Source organism: Ctenopharyngodon idella, chromosome 5, assembly GCF_019924925.1.
Source record: "Ctenopharyngodon idella isolate HZGC_01 chromosome 5, HZGC01, whole genome shotgun sequence".
NCBI classification, from domain to species: Eukaryota; Metazoa; Chordata; class Actinopteri; order Cypriniformes; family Xenocyprididae; genus Ctenopharyngodon; species Ctenopharyngodon idella.
This window is the reverse complement of record NC_067224.1, coordinates 15,380,001-15,401,753: the sequence shown is the minus strand read 5'-3', so window position 1 is coordinate 15,401,753 and position 21,753 is coordinate 15,380,001. Positions and strand designations below refer to the sequence as shown.

At 36.8% G+C, this 21,753-nt stretch overlaps 1 protein-coding gene across 4 annotated transcripts in view; it reads right to left on the bottom strand.

Annotated features, from left to right (window-relative positions):
* The window catches only part of mctp1a (multiple C2 domains, transmembrane 1a), a 183,612-nt gene that overhangs the window by 161,107 nt on the left and 752 nt on the right, over positions 1-21,753 (bottom strand). For all 4 annotated transcript variants that reach the window (XM_051893527.1, XM_051893526.1, XM_051893529.1 and 1 more), the window contains exon 1: positions 21,324-21,753. This exon is cut by the window's right edge. In XM_051893527.1, coding sequence (XP_051749487.1) covers positions 21,324-21,753 — 430 coding nt within the window. The remainder of the gene's footprint in view (positions 1-21,323) is intronic.

Sequence of the window (21,753 nt, the reverse complement as noted above, 5' to 3'; positions counted from 1 at the left end):
TTGGCTGGCACGGCGTTTTAATTTTCACGTTCAGCATGACAGCACAACAACCAGAGCATGTGTCCTATAGATAAGACACTGCATACTGAAACGAAGGACAGATGATATCGCTTTTCCCTAATTGAACCTCAATTATTTAGGCAAAAGAACATCAACAATGATACAGCATGTGGCACAATGGTGACAAAACCATTCCTCCTAAATACTGCTGACGTAGAACTTACAGGGGCACGTCACCGTGAAATGCTCCTCTCACTTTCAATTTCAACTAGACTTTATTACACAGAGAACATAAATGTGACAAACAATGGTTAATTGGTTTTTCATATAATCCCTAACTGAACTAAATGTACTGTAAAACACACACTGCTAAAATGATGGTGACACCACACAATTGGGTTGTAATTGATGGGTTTGGCTACTTCAGAAAGGTACACTGTCAATCATGATACCTGGAAACAAGTTCTATTCCTGAAAAACATGTTTCAGGGTTTCCACAAAATTTTAAGCAGCACAAGTGTTTTTAACATTGATAATAGTAGAATGATTGCTGAAGGATCATGTGACACTGGAGACTGGAGTAATGGCTGCTGAAAATTCAGAAAAAAGGAAGAAAAAGCTCTTCTCGGGTGCTCAAGAAAGTAATGAATCTGTCAGTCAACAATGAACAGCTGTGTAATTTATAACTCTCTCTCTCTCTCTCTCTCTCTCTCTCTCACACACACACACACACACTACTGCAATAAGGCTTAATCTCAGCTCAGAGACATTTGATATTACAGGTTAATCTCTTGATCTGTCTCCTTTTAAAGCAAAGACCAGTGTCCAGTACACAACCACTGGCATAGCAGTCACTTTTCAAAACAATAAAAAGCTCAGTCATCAAAATCATTTTGATTTCCAATGGTATGGATACATTCAAACTTCAAAACTACAGAACATCAGAAACAATTTCAGTGGAAAATAAAAATAGTTTCTGTTCAAAATAAGAGATAAGGTAACTTGTTTGTTTTTTTCAGAGACATAGAAACCAAAAGCTCTGCGTCTACTTTGTACTTTGCCTTTTATCAGCTGAAAAGCCCATTCATGCCATTATCAAGCTTAACACCATGTGCAGAGCAACGTTTCAATTTTTACTAAGAACATGTGAGATACTCACTGAAAAGTAGCAGCATTTTCCTTATTATAATTAATGATAAATTAATGACAAATCCATGACCCAACCAATGATTAGCTATTTTTCACAGATTTTGATCTCACGTGAGCATACCATTCCAACTGTTTAACATAAGGTTGTGTCAATTATAATTTGCTCTGCATGCTGTCAGCACTGTCAGCACATTAACACACACAAAACACACATGTGTCCTTGGATAAGATGGTGTTTGCATGCAAAACCAGCTGGCAGCATTTTACAGTATGAGCATGTTTTCAGCTCTAAATGAGAAAACATGCTTTTGGAAGACTGTGGAAGGTGTCCAGATGGAGAATTTAAAGGCCAAGGAAATTAGATCTTCTGCTAAAGAACACAGATGAACATCCTGCTGACTAAATGCACCTCTGTACTACAGAGAGAATGAGAGAGAAAAGAGCACAGAGAAGATTTTTCGGATGCACTTCATTTTAAGGTGTCCTTGTTACAGTGTAATTAAACATTTACTTACTGAGTAATATCAGTTAACAACATGTACTTACTATAGGGTAGGGTTAGGAATAGGGTTTGGTTTAGGGTTAGTCACTTATAATTTAAGCATAATTTACTGTTATTACTACAGTAAGTACATGTAACAAGGACACTAAAATAAAGTGTTGTTGATTTTTCTTTTTTCCAGAACATGCATCTTGACTATATCAGTCTGTCTGACTTATTGAAACACTTTGTGACAGTGTCTTAAAGGGGTGGTTCAGCCAAAAACAAAAATTGTCATCATTTACTCTCCCAACACATCCCAAGTTCTCCTGTTGTGTTCCACAGAAGAAAATCATGTCACGAGGGTGAGTATAAGACAGAAATTCCATTTTTGCGTGAACTATCCCTTTAAATTTTGTATGCGGGAAAAGTCATGACTCATATTTTGTGTCATGTTTAATCAATGAGCCAACAGTACATTTTTCAGGCAAACCAATCAATAATTCAAATGAAAACACTCACGTAAATGAACAAGAATGGACGGCATCATACATTGCTGGACATTATGGCTTGGATGTCTTCTGACGTTACTGTGACAGTCGTATGAAAGGCTCTGAATAAACATTAACTAATAAATTTCACTACATGAGCGAAAAAAAAGAAAAAAAAAATCCTCATCTGCTGAGGATAAGATGCAGTTTAATGTGAGAGCCAGAAGGTGGAGCCAGATCTATTCACAGATTCCTTTCTCTTCTAGTCCTGAAACTCCCCATGATGAAACTAGAGCTGCATTAAAGAGGAAGACGGACGTAGATGGTACACGACACAGTAAAGTTATACATGCTCCTAGGATGTGATACGGCATCATGAATATTTCACAGCTGAGTAAATGGTAGTCCTTAACTCTCTTATTCTGACAGACTTTAATTGTGCATGACAGAAAGATTTGAATTTTGAAGACAACCTCCGAAGCAAGTTTCCTGAGGGGGAGCGGAGGAAACATAATATAACATATATAAAAACCCTTAAACCTGATTATATTCAGATTTGAAATATTTTCTTGATATTTTCAAGTTGAGCCACCACATCTAAGCAAATTACACCTAATTTACACAATTCATGTCAGTGAAAGAAAAGAAACAACAATGCTGACAGTAGAGTTAAAAATCCTGTGAAAAACACTTGACAAGCAAGGTTCATTCATGTGGTACTACTGGAATATTTTTTATTAGGGTATTTCTTGTATTTGTGACATTATGTCATTATTTTTTACATGATTGTAACTTGTGATAAAGTACACTGTAAGATGTCACAGGCTTTCATAGGAGGTGCTACTGAGTGGAAGGGACATAACTAGACAAAACTGTGCAGTGTTGGACAAGTCATCAGTGTTTTTGGTCCGTTTTCTCAGAAGAGAAGAGACTATTTTAATCATGTTTATCTGCTAAAAGTGAATTTTGCAGAATTCCCAGACTTTTTGGCCAGCTTAACTTATTTGCATTAAAATATTTACTTGAAGTATCCTAAGTAAAGATTTTAAAGGGTTTCTTGATTATGATTTAAATTTTTTAACTTTAGTTAATGTTGCTGTTTGAGAATAAACAACATCTGCAAAGTTACGAGGCCCAAAGTTCAATGCAAAGGGAGATTTACAGAAATCGACAACAGAAAAGAACTACAACAAACGGCTGGTAGGGACTACAAGCTTCTTCCTGGGTTGGTGACATCACAAACCCCAAAATTTACATAAACCCTGCCCCCAGGAAAACTCAACAAAGGGGGTGAGGCTAGGGCTGGGCGATATGGCAAAAAAATAAAATCTTGATTTTTTTTCAGAACAATTGACCGATTCACGATTTCGTTTTTTTTTTTTTTTTTTTTTTACTGTTTAACTAGTCAACTTAAAAACTTAACTACAATATGATTTAAGTAACATTCTCTTTATTAACAATCTGGTTAATAAAGAGAGTTCCATTCCAAGTGCACCACACATGAAGTGATCAACATGGTGTTGTAAAACAATTTGTTAAATATCTTTGTAGAAAATATGCCTGAAATATGAAGGAAAATGTTGTACAAACTTATCTTAAACACATCCTATATACTCAGAAATAACATAAAATAAGAAAATGCTAAGTATTTCTTAGCCAAAAAGTAATAGCAATAAATAACACCAGTAATAGGCTATTATTAACAGCAAATGCTTTGTAAAAACAGAAAACAACAGCAGCTTTCAGCCTGTCACCATCATGCAAACATGAAATATCAAACCGGTTTACAGGTTTTTGCATTCCATTGCGCTATTTGTCCTATTGTTTTTATGTTTGGCGGACATGTTTAGGTGTCGCACTTGTGTCTCGCGTCTTTTGCAGCGTCTCACCCATGAAACGGCATTCTAAAAACACGGCGGTCAAGTTAAAAAAAGTTCAACTCGCGTTTAATAACTTTGCCTTTTTTTCTCATTCCACTGCCTGCGTCTCAATTTTATAACGCAATAACGCATTTCATTTCTGAATGAACAGCCGCTTAAGACTATTGATGTGTTCTAGGTTCATAGGGCGTCACATGAGAGCTGTTAATCAGGCGCGCCGGCGCCATCAAGAGGTCGGATCATTTTCTTCTCCTAATACAGTTATCATTGCTGTATTGTCAACATGTCTAATTTTAACGCTTGCTAACATTTTTATTCAAAATCGCGATTTCTTGATTTAAAAAATAATAAAATCAAGGCAAAACATTAAATTCGAATTAATCGAAAAAAATCAGGAAAATCGCCCAGCCCTAGGTGAGGCTATGTTGGTCTGCTTTAGAGAAAAGGAAGAGTTGTAGTAGAGTGTTGTTGCCATGCCGTCATTTTACGCCAGACTTCTTGAAAAACGAGGGTCAATTTAACACTGGATTTGCACAAAAGATTTACATGACAGCACATGCTAGTCGATGAGTTGAATCAACTCCACAGCAGCTACATAAATTTATCCACTAACTGTTCAGAAACGTCCAGTTACATTCTAAAAGTTGTAACTTCTTCCTGAGTCTCTCCATCAGTGTCCGACTCTGGTTTGAACAATGTAAGGCTGAACACCGTTACTGACAATTGTCATTTTGGCTGCGTGAGATTCTCCAGCTTTGTTGTTGTTGAACAACCGAAGCATGAGCTGTTAAAGCTCCACCCTCTTTTGGAAAGCAGCCGGGAGCAGCAGCTCATTTGCATTTGAAGGGACACACAAAAATGGTGTGTTTTTGCTCACACCCAAATAGGGGCAAATTTGACAAGCTATAATAAATGATTATGATATAATAAATTAAATTTTACAGACACATTCTGGGGACACCAGAGATTTATATTACATCTTGTGAAAAGGGGCATAATGGGTCCCCTTTAAGTTAATATTTCTGTAATTTAACAACACATTTATGTTTATGGTTCTCTTATGTCAGTTAATGGTCACATGACATCCAGGTAAAAAAAAAAAAGACAGAAAATCTTTCAAGCGTATTATTTTGATTGCTTTTATTTTAAAATTATATATTTTAATATTATTTAATTAATTATTAGCTTTTCATCAGCTCATAAACCCCCTGCAGTTCCCCATTTTGAGAAACCCTGCACTGTAGCACACAGATTACCTCAGACACAACCCTTATGGGGACTTGAACTAAGAGGGATTAAAAACACTGTTTAATTAAATCCTTACAGCAGCAGTTTGACTTTTATAACAATCATGCTTCATAGCTTTTACTCAGGGCAGCTCTAATTACAGGATATCAGAGTAAAGCAGACTCGCAGTGTAATCTGAGACCTGTGTGTGGGACATCACTTTAGTGGTTTGTTAGACTATAGGCTGAAGGCAGGTATTAGGGAGTAAAGGACAAACATCAGATTAGACTTCCACTGTATAGAGAGCGTAGTTATCATTGTATTTTGTTTTGTTTTGACAAACATGCTAAAGGTGAAATGAGAATGTCTACATCTGCGGGGTGTAGTATTGTGGTTAAGATCTGGACTGGTAACCGGACACCTATTGGTGTGGATGCATGAAGTTTGTTTACTAACTGCTGTCATATGATAGCAAAGCTGTTGGTTTATATTTAGAGGCCAACCACCGAAGGTGCGTAGGCACCTATTGTAATCATTGGCGTTATTATTATTCTTCTTCGCTCTGGGAGTCTATGGCAGCCCATAGAACCGCTTGCAGGAAAGTTATGAAATTTGGCACACTGATAGAGGATAGTCTGAAATGTCAACATAGCAAATTTGGAGTCTCTAACTCAATCCCTCGAGTGCCACCAACTGTCCAAATTTGCACTTACGTTTGTGCTAATGACTTTTGAACTGTAATGCTAGAAACAAAATTCTCCTCTGATTCTTTGGCTCATGCCAATTCGATTGCACCCTATGACTTCATTTTGCGTCATGATAATTTGCTGCTTGAAGCTTTAATTATGTTTGTTGTTATGTTTGAGAACTGGCTAAAATTTCGTTTCAAACCCAAAATACTTTTGTTCATCTTCAAAAAGCAATTGAAGATATTTTTAATGAAACCTGTCCACACAACCAAAACTTTGATGCGTCAAATAGTTCATAAAGGTATAGTAAAAGTAATCCATATGAATCAAGTAGTTTAAGTCTTCTGAAGAAACACGATTAAATCTGTTTATATGATGAACAAATTTAGTTTAGGCTATTATTCACATGTTAAACATTGATCAACACACACATTAAGAGCACATCAAATATGGTAAACAGAAGCGCAAATGGATCACCGCGATTTTGCCAAGTAAGACATGTTCCTAGATCAAAATATTTTGTTGATCCTGGAACAACATTTGTGTCCGGGTTAGGGTCAGTCCTAAATTTAGTCAAATTTAGCCAATTTAGTCCTAACCCTATCCTTATACCCCTAAACCGTATGCCTTATCCCTAAAATCAGAGGGAAATGATAAGTGAATAACACAGATGTAAAAGCACCTAACCCTGGTTGTAAGCCAAAACTTGAAATAAACTGTAAACTTATCCCTCAAATCTGATTGGTAGATTGGAATGTTGTTCCAGGATCAACAAAGGTGTTGATCCAGGATCATGTTGTACTTGGTGAAATCACGTTCACCAGTGCAAATGTGCCAGCTGGATGCGCAAGAGCCAATAAGGTTTCCTCTCACACAAGTACAATACAGCTTCTTCATCCACTAATGAAACAGGCCGTATTCACAGAGCATTTTAACACTAAAACTAGCTCCTAAATCTGTGAAAAGTTAAGAGTAGTCAAGAAGACTGCTAAGACCAAATCACAAACAATCCTAAAATGGCTGTCGCTGGCAATCCACCTCAGCAATCCGCCCAAAGACACTGTACATTGAGGCAATAGGCGACAGAGCCTTGGGTGCTGAGACTTTTCTTCATAAAAATGCAATCAATATTTTGATTTATAGATTTTAATCAGTGATGACAACATAAAGATTCATTTATGTACAGGCAAAATACTTTGAATAATGGAGAATAAAAACATTGCGGTCAAGTTGAAAATAATATCTTATCGTCGGCGCTGATGACAGGCAGCTTGGGTGACCTGAGTTTGAATTCCGGTGTTGTGCCGAATTTTGACTCCCTGCCAAATTATTACCCCCCTTGTTGAAGTCACTACCTGATTGCCTAATCCTAACCCCTCCCCACACCTAATCCTAAAAATACTTATCCTAGGGGGGTAATAATTTGGGGGGTCAGAATTCGGCTCGTGGACCTTTCCCGATCCCATCCTCCCTTTCTCTCTCTTACTTTGCTTCCTGTCTACTTACTGTCCTATCATAATAAGGTGGCAAAAACACCAAAAATAAATCTTTAATAAATAAATAATGTCCGATTACCTGTGGCAGTTGTTTTCACGAGTTCAGACTTACAAATGATTGAATAGAGTAAAAGAGTAAAATAAGCATATTTGTTGTGCTGTCTGAAGGGAGGCTCCGGGCTCAGAATTTAGCCCAAACCCAGAGTACCCCGCCTTATCCCCGGCCAAAGAGTGAGGAATCAGGATGGTGGATGGATGCAGAAAACTCAAGGTAACCAGGTGAGTCAGCTGTGTATTTATGCCTCCTATCGAGCTGATTAGATAGACCATCCTCCCGAACTTTGTTTATTAAACATCATTTGTCACTTGAATTCTGCGATCTCTCGAGATGCACACATGTAAGAGGCTGACAATTAGCTGAACATAGACTATGGCTACTTGTTTATTAGAGACACTTAGCTTACACTTTAAAATCTTTTTTGAATATGGCAACATTTTTATTTTCAAATATTTATTTGAATATGGCAACATGATACCTTGTTCTACAATATTTCTATGATTAAATCACTGACAGAGACCCATCCTCTATCAGGTGATCACTGTGGGCATAGTTATGCATGCAAGCGTGTTGAGATCATCCATAGCAACGAGGTCAACCCTGGCCTTTTTCTTAGCTTATGACTTCTCTCTTTTCTTTAGTAAAAGTTTGTCTCAGCAGCTTTGAGAATAGGTTTTAAGAGAAAACTCATAACTAAGAACTTTTATTGCTATTTAGGAGAACTCTTAGTGGTGAGATAAATTGTTTTGTGAATGCGGCCCCAGGTGAAGTATGAATGAGCAAGTCATTACATCATTCATTCAAGAGATTTGTTCAAAAACCTGATTCATCCAGTAATGAAACAAGTGAAGTCTATATGAGTGAGCTTGTCAGAACCTCTAGTAAATGGCATGTTACTTTTTTTTAATCGTCTATTCAGAATCGTGGGAGAATCGTGATCTCCGTTTAAAACAAACAAACAAACAAAAAATAGTGATTCTTAATATCCAGAATCGTGCTCTAATATCATGGTAAGCATGGTTACATTCAATAATGGCAATATGTAATCTAGCATCAACACAAAAAAATATATAATGGTTTTTAAATGATCATAAAGACACCAAAACATCAATATGAGCACAGAGTTGACCCACTTGTGAACTTAAAACTCCCACAAGCTTTTGAAAATAACTCTTAAATCTAATCTTTAACATCAAACTTGTCCTCACTTTAAGTCTGAACCATGAAAACACATACAAGATGTATGTATGTGTAGTCAAGTTCATGCATAACATTTTTTGTGTTTTTTAAACTAAAATTACATATTAATGGATCATTCATCTCTAAGGTTAAACAAACAAATAACATGTGCCTGAACACCACCTAACAAAGCCTGGGTGTGCTGTAGCTTGTGTTACACAAACAAACAGTGCAATATGGAACCCAGTGGAGCGACGCATCCATCCACACAGCTGCTAATTGATGTCCAGTCTGCCTGAGGAGTTATTGTGAATCGCATTTGCCTCTATGCAAACATCCATGTGTGAGACTCAGCTCTGTGCAAATGAGATTACACACAGTTGTGAACAGGCCTGCTCGCAGCCAGCATTTAATTATACTTAGTCTTATCAAAGGTAGTATACAAACTGTCTATCTAATCCATCATTGCCTTACTTTTTAATCTTTATATTTTTATGGACGCAAATCCCCTGTGTGAGACATTCTTTAGGTCCTGTGAAGGATTGCACAGCGCAATTGAGGAAGTTAAAGGAGGATTGCTTCTTTATAGGGAGAAGCGAAGAAATTAACACCTCTACAAACTTAACCCTAAACACTGCATCACTGCAACACTATTACTACCAGTGTTGGGGAAAGTTAAGTTTACAAGTAATGCATTACAATATTGCGTTACGCTCTAAAAAAGTAACTAATTGCATTACTTAATTTTTATGGAAGGTAATGCATTACGTTACTTTTGCGTTACTATTTCTCATCTGGGCTGGGCTTGCTTGTTTTTTAATTAAAAAAAAAAAAAAATCTATTTTTGGCAAATGTAAAAGCCCTTTCACACCATAAGTGAAATGAAGGAAATGCAAGTTTGTGCCAGTACAGTAGTGTGCACAGCTCAGACAAGAACGTTCAGCAATCTTCAACAAAAAATAAAACACAAATGTGATGTTTATCCTTAGTCATTTTTGCTTATTAGTATGGTTGAATTGGATCATTGAAGGTCAGCAGCAAAGACAATGGTTAAAGTAAGATTAATACATAAAGTATATTTGTTATTTAACATTTTATTAGTGCAGATTTGTGTAATATTCTGAGTTTGCATTTCACTGTTTTTATTCATTATAAGGAATAGGTCTACTGAATCTGTTTTTGTGCAAGTGAGATGAGTAAATGCATGCTCACATTTAGTCTAGAACTACAATATCCATCATGTTCACACAGCGCACACAACCCCTATGCACTTACTCACAATTTCTCTCAATATGGGAACAGGAGAACTCAAATATTTTTTTGTAAATTTAAAAATAATGCATTACTTTACTAGTTACTTGGGAAACGTAATCTGATTATGTAACTCGCGTTACTTGTAATTGGAGTTGTCAAAAGTACTGACTTTGGTACGTAGTCTGTACTGAAATTTTAAAAATGTAACGCTTTGAGCGCTGTTGAGCGGATTCGTAAACACCTCTGTTTGGCCATCGTGTTCACGGCTCATCTGATATGTCTATGATTGGCTTCAATGATCAACGCTGTAAAAACGTTGTAAATAATCATCAATGAAGCTCTTCACCGAGCGCTTACACAGATACACACCGGAGTGTTTGAAAGCAGGAGTCTATCATGGACCATTCAGCTGATAGACGCCTGCTTTCAAATGCTCCCGCTCCCGCTTTCAAAATGCTTTTAAATTCAAAACACTTCCGTGTGCTTTCAAACGCTGCCGTGCGTTGATCATTGTAGACATATCCAATGAGTGCATGAACACAATGGCCAATCAGAGGTGTTTACGACTCCCCTCAACAGCACTCAAAGTGTCACATTTTTTAAAATTTCAGTACTGAAGTCGGTACTTTTGACAACTCTACTTGTAATGTGTTACCCCCAACATGGATTACTACCACTTATCAGCATGCGGCCAATATTAATAAAACTACAGATTAAATTCATGTTGCCACAGCTGCCATTTCCTCAGAGTCCTGCTCACAATCAACCATATTTAATTTGACAAGAATGAAGCAAGGCTGCAAGGGTTGAAAGTACAAAAGTTTGTTTAGCAGATTGTAGGTTACAAAGGGAATAAAACCTCTTCCTGTCACGCTGTGGTTGTAATGAGTGCACAACTATGAATTCATTATAATCCAAAAGGCAAACACAGGAGAACAAAGAACTTGAGAGAACTCACGGCTTATTTACAAACTGGGTAATCAAGGAAAAAACAAAACAGGTGTGAGGAACTAATTAACAACCATAGAAACAAACTAAAGGTGGGAAAATAAGAACAAAGGAAACAGGAACTACTAGAATTAAACCAAAACAGAACATACACCTGACAGCATCTCCACCCAGCATCTTGTCTTAAAAGGGTGATTCTTTAACTCCCATTGCTCCAGTAAGAAACCCATCTGAGATAACAATGAAATTATTTATTTATAACAATGAAATTATAACAAATGAATTTAGGTATCACAACATTAAAATCTCCAGTAAGAACAAATTAACATTTATTTGACTAATATGGTATCAACTTATTGTGCATGGCATTCCAAAATGCTCTGGGGCCTCATTTATAAAAAGTTGTGCAGAAACCGTCCTAAATTTGATCTTACGATCATTTCTCAGATGTGCGTACGTGTGATTCATAGAATGAATGTACACACAGAAAACGAGCCTACGCCTCTCTTTCAAATGTGAAATGTATAAATCACAAATGATCTTGAAATTCCATGCAGCTGAATGGTTTCAGTTCTCCGCATTGTAAACGACACCTAATTAGTGTCACTTACATATAAAAGATCACTAATCATCATCCAAATCCTATAATTTAGAATGGCGAGCTGCAAGAATAGCTTAGATTTCCAAAAACCTGCAATAATCTGACAAGGAAAGGTACGTACGTCTGCTCAGACCCTGACGTGGCGCTAAGCACTTTTCCACGTCAAAGACCATTTTTATGTGAGCGTTGGCATGGATTTAAGCGTACACACGCTCAAAGTGTCTAGTTATCTTAAAATATATATTTCCTTTTATTGAATGTTAATGAAGCAATTCAATTTGTGAGGGGGGAAAAATTCAGGGATCAAAGAAGATTTTTGATTTTGTTAAAGGTACACTCTGTAAAAAAGGTTCCAAAAGGGGGGTTTTGCAATTATGCCATAGAAGAACCATTTTGGGTTCCCAAAAGAACCTTTCAGAGAACAGTTCTTTAAAGAACCATTAAGTTCTTACCAGTGTGAAGTACCTTTTTCCACTACAAAGAACCTTTTCCTCAATGGAAGGATTCCATTGTTGTTAAACCGTAAATGCTAAAAACAAAAACACTTATTTTTAATATTCTTCACATGTACATGTGCAACAGCTGCCTCATTAAAAACACAAAACAAATTGCAAGTAATTAAAGCATTATTTCCAAATGTTTCCTTCACTGCAACATTTTCATATGATTTCTTCTCATACAAACAAATTATTTAAAAAAAAAAAATCTTTGTGTTCCAAAGATGAACGAAAGTCTTACGGGATTGGAACGGCATGAGGGTGAATAATTAATGACAGAATTTTCATTTTTGGGTGAACTAACCCTTTAAATTACATCTGAGGTAATGAATTGCCCCATTTGTCCACTCATCATTCACTTACCAGCAACTTTTTTCAAAATCAAAATCTAAATGTCCTTGTTTTCTCCAGAGAACCCTGCCAGTGTCATGAATTACTGAAGTTCACAGCTTCTACAAAGCAGACACACACACACACACAAAACGGCTTAAGCACTTACACACTCCATACTGGATCAGCACGTCCTGCTACAGCACAGCACACCACAGTTGTTCTGATGACAAAAGTAGAAATCCAAAAAACATTTCATCCAGTGGGTCTTCATAATGCACACTGAACCCAACTACAGACAACGCTGCCCTTTATAGCATACGGACTCATGCAAATTCATTAGTCTTTTTAAGACACATACAAATGTATTCACATGAGAAGCAGATATGTGTTTTCATACAGCTTCATTTGCAAGTGCATTTAGATAATCTTTTCTTGAGAACTGCCATTGAACTGCAAATGATTTGCTGAATTACCATGTTAAAACGTTTAATAAAGAGACGCCTTTCTCTTGTAAATATACACAGTCCACCTGTTCCTTTCTAAACACGTTGCCCGTACTACACAAAACAGAAATCAAACTAGTGGTGTGTAGGGTTAAATTACAGTTTTCTTCAATGTAAAATAACCCCACGAAGGCCTTTCATCCTGTAATTTGTTAGCCACTGTTTGATAAAAATGAAAGCAAGGAAGAAAAAATGGTTTTATAGAGCGGGCACTTCATGTGCTTTCAACAGGCCGACAGAAGAAGAGCCCAGAGAAGTCTAATAAGCATATACATTACCCAGACAACAGGACACACATATTGCATTAGTGTCGGCCCACACACTGTTTGTTTTGAGCAAAGAGTGGAAATTACCATATAATTTATTATTAAATAATTATAGTAGTGCTGTTAATCGATTAAAAAAATTAACTAGATTAATCACTTTTTTTGTGATTAATCGCAATTAAAAACACTTACGTTTTTATACGTTTTTAATATATTTTATAATGACAATGATAATTTATTTATATAGCACAATTAATTTCAACTTCTGTCGACCAACGTGCTTTCCAATAAGTCATTAAAAACAGGAAAACACACAACAAACAGACAGTAAAGTTATAAAATCATACAACTATCCCATCAAACATACGTTTTAGAAAATAAAAATGTCTTTAGCCTGGACTTAAAAATATTAACAGAAGAAGCTCGTCTAATGGAGAGTGGCAAGGCATTCCAAAGCCTGGGGGCAGCAATACAAAAAGCATGATCTCCCCTGCACTTAAGCCTCGACTTAGGGGTAGACAACAGATCCTGGTTGGAAGACCGAAGGGATCTAATGGGTTGATACTCAGTCAATAACTCACTCACATAGGTATGGGCCAAACCATTTCGAGATTTATAAACAAGGAGCAAGATTTTAAAATCCACTCTAAAACAAAAAGGCAACCAATGTAGTGAGCATAAAATAGGAGTAATATGCTCCCTCTTTTTAACCCCACTCAAGAGTTGAGCCGCAGCGTTTTGAACAAGCTGCAATCGGGATAAAGCTGTCTGGCTAACCCCAAAATAAAGTGAATTGCAGTAGTCCAGCCTAGATAAAATAAAAGCGTGAATTAATTTTTCAAAATCTTTAAAAGAAAGAAAAGGCTTTGCTTTAGAAAGCAAACACAGCTGAAAAAAGCAAGCTTTGACTACTGAATTTATTTGACGGTCAAACTTTAAGCCATCATCAAAAATGAAACCCAGGTTTTTTACCCATGATTTCAGACACGGAGACATCTCACCCAAGTCCAATTTCAGGGAATCTGAAAATTCAGATGGGCTAAAAACAATAATTTCAGTTTTCTTTTCATTAAAAATTAAAAAATTTAATGAAAGCCAAGCCTTCACATCCGCCAAACATGCCATAAGAGACTCAACACCCAGAGAATTTTGTTTAACAGGCAGATAAACCTGAGTGTTATCCGCATAACAGTGAAATAACAGCCCATGTTTTCTAAAAATCGAACCAAGAGGGAGCACATATAGAGGGAAAAAAGCAAAAGAGCCAAAATAGAACCCTGGGGAACCCCATAGGGCAAAAAAGGATTACTCGTGTAATGTTCACCCATCTTGAATGAAAAACTCCTGTTTGCAAAATACAATTTAAACCAATCTAGAGATACACCTCTTAAACCAATGCAATGTTCTAATCGATCAATAAGAATAGCATGGTCGACTGTATCGAAAGCGGCCATCAAATCTAAGAGCACAAGGACTGCAAAATCCCCCGAATCACGATATTAAAATATCATTTAGAACCTTCAAAAGCGCAGTCTCGGTGGAATGGCATTTAAACATTGAGTTTTCAGCTAAAAAAACTTGGTAACTGTGAAAACACTATTTTTTCCAGAATCTTGGAGATAAAAGGCAGATTAGAAATGGGCCTAAAATTTCTTAAAACTGACAAGTCCAGATTCTGTTTTGAGCAATGGGTAAACTACTGCATGCTTTAAACAGTCAGGCATAATGCCAGATTCTAAACTGCGATTAATTATGATCAAAATATACGGAGCAACATCAATAAAAATTTGCTTAAATAGAAAAGGAGGAATAATATCCAAAGACGAGCCTGAAGGTTTAAGCTGCTCAACTATTTCCAGCAAATCTGAAAGTGAAACTAGGTTAAACTGGCTAAAAAAGGTAGTAGAGATAGAGTGGTTTGACAGATTAAAAAGCGAGGGAGTTATCCCCAGCCGGAGATCCCTAATTTTACTATCAAAAAATAATAAAAATTCTTCACATGATGGAGAAGAAACCCCAGGAACAAGACAGGCCGACAGATTGAGAGTAGCATTAAGAATACCGAAAAGAGTCTTTGGACTAGAGCAGTTCTTATTAATAATAAGCTATCTGACAAATGTCAGCATTTTGCTTTTTTCACTGCTTTCTGATATTTAAAAAGAGTGTCCTTTAAAATCTCAAAAGAAACACGAAGCCTGTCCTTTTTCCACTTCCGTTCCGCTCTTCTACAACATCGTCTAAAGCCGGGTGCACACTGTGCGATTTATAATAGTCCTTTACGATTGTTGCTTGTCAGACTGTACGAACATGATCCTCATGTCACACTGTGGGATCTCAGCTGTCATTTATGTCAGACTGTACGACAGTCAAGACACGTTAAAAAACGGACACACGCATGAAAACTTGTCTAGAGTTTTACATCATCAACCCACACACGTTCGGCGACAGTGAGCTGCATTACACGCGGGACTGAAATGGTGGCGAACAAAGACATCTCTATCGTTAATTTTGATCACAGCTTGTCTTGAAAAATGAAGACAATTTGATGTTCGTCGTAGGAGAGGTCACACTGGAGGATTGTGTGCCAAATCGTCTGACACTGCCAGAATTTCGTCGGAGGTAAAATTTGATCGCAACGGTCATTAATCGGCTGTCTGTGAACATGTCAAACTAGCGATCAAAGATGACAGATTTTAAGCTAGGATTATAGGAATCTTTTAGGATTTGCACAATTTGTCTCAGACGACTAAATCGTGGCCAAAATCGCAGTGTGAACCAGCCTTAAGAGAACGAATAGAATCATCAATCCAAGGTTCAGACCAAGTTTTAGACTGAAGAGTCCTAAAAGGAGCCACAGCATTTAAAACGTTAGAACAGGTGGAATTAAACCTGGAGAGGAGTTCCTCGACACTAGCATCGCAGGAAAAATCCTGTGATACAGTATCAATATATTTTATAATGTAATAATTTCACAGTTAATCTCAAAATTAAAACAACATAAAGAAACAACATAAAGACAGTATATTTTAAATAATGGCATTATGAATGAAGGCCAGTATCACTGATACTAATACAGCTACTGATGTCTCGATGAAATTGATTTTTCCCCCAATTTTAAACATTACAGTGTAATTGAAAGCTATCCCTTTTCTTTACATTTATTAGGCTTCAAAAATATAACTTTTAATTTAAGTAAACTTAGAACAATCCTCACATAAACCGATAATAAATGTCATATTTACCTGTGCCTTTCCTACCTGTCTAACAGATAAGAAAAATACAGAAAGTTACCAAACAGTCTGCAGTGCAAAATTTATAGCCTAAATTAAATATAGAGTAATCACTATTAGAGCTACAAAAGTTCTTTAGTCAAGAGCAGTGAGTAATTTTCTCTGTTACCTTTGTTATATGATTATCTTTAATGACATTGGTTGCTGTCACTTTAAGATGCCACTGCTGCACATGACGCAGATCTCACACGCGTCCCACTTTCTCACAGCTCTATACTTTCGTTTAACTCATTCAAGGCTGCTCTAATGAGGATACTCGACAAAACTGACATTTTTGGCATTATTGTGCGTGTTATTTTGTGTTATACAAAATAAATAAAATTTTAATAAAATCATTTCATATTTATGAGAAGACAGACAACCATACAACCATACACCACTTGGATTTACTTGCATTGTAGAGGGTTGAAAAAAAAATCTAACTCAACATCCCAGAAATACAATAGGACTTGACTTGAAGGTGAATTGTTCACAAGAGAGATAAACTTGCTTTTGTGCCAGCATCTTGTTTGAGTATTATCTATAACCCCATCTCATCACAAACCTACATACTGTGAGATATCAAACCTACAAAGTCAATAGATCTAGAAAAACCCCTGAGTCATTCTGGCTTGTGTGTCCATCTCATTTGTGCAAGGCATGAGGATATTACACCGGCATTTCTCCTCCAGGCAGAGAAACACTAACGGTAAGCCAAGAGGCCTTTGAGCAAATGTATTTCTGATGTTATGTGGTTTACACATTTTAGATAATTTCCTATGAGCCCCTAACAGCAGGATGTTGACAGAAAAGATGGTATGGAATATTCACTATTCACATTAGTAAACAAGGGGCTCCAGTCACAGAAAAGCACAACCTATTGTGGTTTACCATTTTATTGTCAGGAAATGTGACTCACTTCTCGCTTAAAAAAAAAAAAAAAAAAAAAAAACTGACTTAGGAAGTGTTACTCAAGTGCAATTTACCTACACTATTCATTACAACTTATAAGGTTTAGGAAGTGTAAAAGCATAGTTTACTTTGACGTAGACATGAGAGTAATGGGAAAAAAAATACATTCTTAGATCACTGCAGCTCTCCTGAACAAAGAAAAAAAATGAGGGCACATAGTAGTGAAGGAAGGGTCTTTTTGGGTGGCCTGCTATGGCCATTAATAGAACAGCATGTGTGTCAAAACATCAGAGATAATGAGCTCAGAGGAACCGAATTAGGCCAACAACAAATGAAGATTGTGAAGCCCCCACGACTGAACTAAGTAGCCTATTTTCATCTGTACGAATGTTTACAAAACTAAGGCGGAAAATCTAAAGTGGCCTTGGAAGTCAAAAATATTTACTCGATATCACAGGCGAGTTTGCTGATCAGAATATCAGCAGGCGTAAATTAAATTAAATTAAAACATTGCAATAAACAATAAGATAATATAAAGTAACTTACATTTTAGTCATAATATTCCAGTTAGTTTGTGTAATTTTGCTCCGCAAAGCGCCTCCAAACAACACAGTGCCATTGGTGCTTGTTTCCTGAATCAATCATTGTTCGAACGAATCGTTTGAGTGAATGAATCAATGAATCACGCCTAAAACTGTCGCTTGTCGCCACCTACTGGCGTAACGTTGTAACCCGCATAAAATCCCCAGCAAACTTACTGTCTGGACGCAATACAAACATAAAAGTCCCACTTAGCCAACATAAGGTTAAAGTGCATGATTTAATTTAGGTTTTTATTGTGTTTTTATATAAATATATGTATTAAAGGGACAGCATTGATAATTAAATACCATGCAGGCCTGACACTTTGCTAAAACAAGTCAGCATATTAGCAAAAAGTATTATTGTGTGAGAGCCAGAAAGTACATTTACTGCCAGAAGCTTCTTCCACACGCAGCTGGTGACAGAAACCTCCATGGTGAGGTAATAAAAATGTGATGACACAACTCAGGAGCAGTACGCTCTTCATGACCTTATAATCTGTTCTGCTCAAAACATAAATCACATAGATCTAAATGCTGCAATCTCTCTAATTCATGGAAAATTAGCCCCGTATCTCTTACATTTTTAAACAGATCAACACAGAGGAAAAGGACCTCAGTATGGCAGTAAGGTATTATATAATTGCTATGGAGAGAAAGATATGGTAGAGGGTTTAATTATGGATCAGGCTAAATGGGTCACTGATTCTTTCTTTGCCTTCTCTGCATACAGTGTCACTGAACTTCTCAAACCCACGTACTGTATAGTATTTCATGCATAGATTTTGATCTTTCCATAAATATCTGAGTCTTCATATGAAAAACCTATTATGGCCTAAGTTAGAAAATATGGGTCTAGCTTTGTAACCAGGGGCGTCAGAGCCCCAGTGAAATATTACTCCTGGCGATGAAGATATACTGACCTGAAAATAGTTTTCCTTGATAATATTTCAGAAATCATGTTGTTTGTTTGCTATTGAACAATTTACTCACACACTGAATATTTGCAGTGGTTTCTCACACCGAAATAGTAATGCGTACTATATAAAAGGGAAAACAAAAAGAGCGCTGGATGAGATGGATATTTAGGCTATACATTTAGGCTTTATTTACCTACAGTCCATCATAGGAAACAAAACTTGCAAATCTAGAGATTTGCAAATCTCTCCTTTCGTTTACAAGCAATGACACAGTACTTTATTGCGTGTAGATTGAATCACTCTCTACTGCAGGAAAAGACCATTTATGTCTATATATACATTATAGTATCAAAATATGGAGACACTATTTTGATGGGGGTTTTGTGCCCTAGTACTGATGAAAACCTAGAAACGTTCCTGTTTATACCTGAAAGATGTCTATAGCAATGGTAACATACATATACATACACATCTCCCTGAGCTTGAAGAAGGTGGTCAGTCTGCAATATTGTTGACCAACTTTGATTCAAATGGATATCAATTATCTCACTAATAAATGGTGGGTGTCTCTATTATAGTAAGCCCCTGGAATAGTTACAGTCACAGTCATAAGTAAATATTAATGTTAGTCTTTCTGCAGCATTACATCAGATAACCTCAACAAAAATCTAAATATTCAACAACTGATCTTGCTTTCTGCTCATTTTCAATATGACTAATGAGGATTCATAAAATAATGAAATGAAGGGCCAATAATGTTCTTAGCAGGTTCATAAAAATGAACTGATATAGCCTAACAAACAGGATCTTACTTGCAACAAGGTCAATTTGAAAGTGAAACCTCCAAGGGAATTGCTCTGAAATGGAGTATTGCTTTCTCTTGCATTTTCATTGTCTGAAAAATACATGAATTAAACTAAATTGCATTGGGAGGGAAATAACATAAACCTGAATAAAATTAGCTTCATAAAGTCCTGTTTATGACATTGAACTCATACTTCCTGATTAAAATATTCAGTGTGTAACTGTTGATTTATGGTTTAATTTTTTTACTGTTTATTAATACTTGAACGAGGGGAATTATGCTTCCAAAGTAGCTGACCAGTGCGCTCTCGCTCTCTCTCTCTCTCTCTCTCTCTCTCTCTCTCTCTCTAAAAAAGTTTTCACTAAGATTAGTTTCAACTTGTTGTTGCTAGTTGCAACTGAGTTAGCAGATAATAAGTATTTATACGTTTGCTTTTTGTTGCATGTAACAGCTTCATTAAGGTAGATGTATCATTTCAGACTTCTGGGACATTTGTATCTAAAGAATGATAACCACATGTTAACTGCTACATGTTAACAACGTCACCAGTTAAGGGTTATTAAGACAATGAAAAACTTTGTGACTATGAAAAACTTTCTTATGTGACAGATTTCATGGCATAACTACATTTTATGAAACTCATGGTTGCATTAGTGCATTAATACAGTATGTTACAATGAGCGAGAACGCATGGTGTGAAATAATTTCTGCATGTATGACATACAGGGGCCCCCACAGTAACGTTTGGGACACTTGAGTCACACTTAAAAATGTGTGAATGTCATTGCAATAGAAAAATATCAACCAAGTGACATTTATTTTAAAGAAAGACAGCACAAACAGTAGCTTTTAAAAACAATTAACAAAAAAATACTATCCTTAAAAAAATACTATCACCCTATTTTGTCATGTTTTTTCATAAATAATTGGTCACCCTTTATGTCTGACTGTGGGTTTTGCAAATATTTAACCAGTTTAACTTATTAAAAAGAGCTTGCGACTGAAATAACTCCACTGGATCCTCAAGCTGTCAGTAAAACCTCATTCTGCACCCTGCCTCAAGCTTTAATGAAGTGTCACACGCAGTTTGGATCGTCTCTGCTTGTTTGTAATGCAATGCTAAATAAAGAACCGGTTCTTGGCAAAAGTAGCATTTTCTTTACTCAAGAAACACTATAGGCCTATATAAAGGCTAATGTTTTCTAATGTATAAAGGCTAAACATTTCTTTTGCCTTCGTCACAAACAATATGAGGTGAATCCGGCCCTGTTGAGAGGATATGACTTAATGCAGCCAGCACAAATCACATTGACAACAGTTAAAAGTAATGAAGTTAGTTTTGAGTAAAGTTCTAGCATTGTTTGTTTGCAGATGCCATTGGTTTGTTATATTATGTTATCTAAGGCAGATACACTGAAGTGAGGCTTAAGTATTCAAATAGCCTACTATTTGGGGCCACTGAATGTGACGTGAAAGATAGAGATTATGAATGAAGTTAGTGTGAACCTCTTTTTACACAAGAGAATACACAAGACGGGAATCAGCAGCACAACACAATGGCAGGTCAGTCAACATGTTTAATGTCAATTGCTGTCTAAATACCCCACATGGAAAATGTGTGATAAAACTAGCAAAACTGGAATGTGTGTGGAAAAATGTGTGATAAAACTAGCAAAACTGGAAGAAATGTAAAGATAAATAAATTTCTTATGATGCAAAAATCACACTCAGGTTACTTTCTGGTCACCTTGTATTTTAAAATCACTCTCACGAGTCACTCTTACCAGGTCACTGGCGTTTTTGGCCAGCTCATCCTCACTGGATGCTGCCGAATCCACCACCAGCTTCTCGAAGCACGTCGAGCCCAAGGACGAGCTCTTCTGCTGGGACATCGCCAGATGAGCCACCAACAGCTTCGGGCTCCCGTGCGCAGATACGGAAATCTCCGGTTTACTGACTGATGCTCCATCAGCTACGGCCAGCGGTGAGATCCCGAGCCCTTTGCCGGCGCTGGTGTCCGGCTGCTCGCACAGGGTACTATCGCCTACGAAAGACGGTGGAGTTGAGCAGCACAGATTGGGCTGCGAGGACGAGAAGACCCGGTCCAGAACCTGTTTTTTCTTTCTTTTAAACATCCATAACCCGCTTTCTTTTTTACTATCCCCGCTGCGTCGTTCGGACCCCAGTTTGGGGCTCAAAAACGGTTTGGTCTTC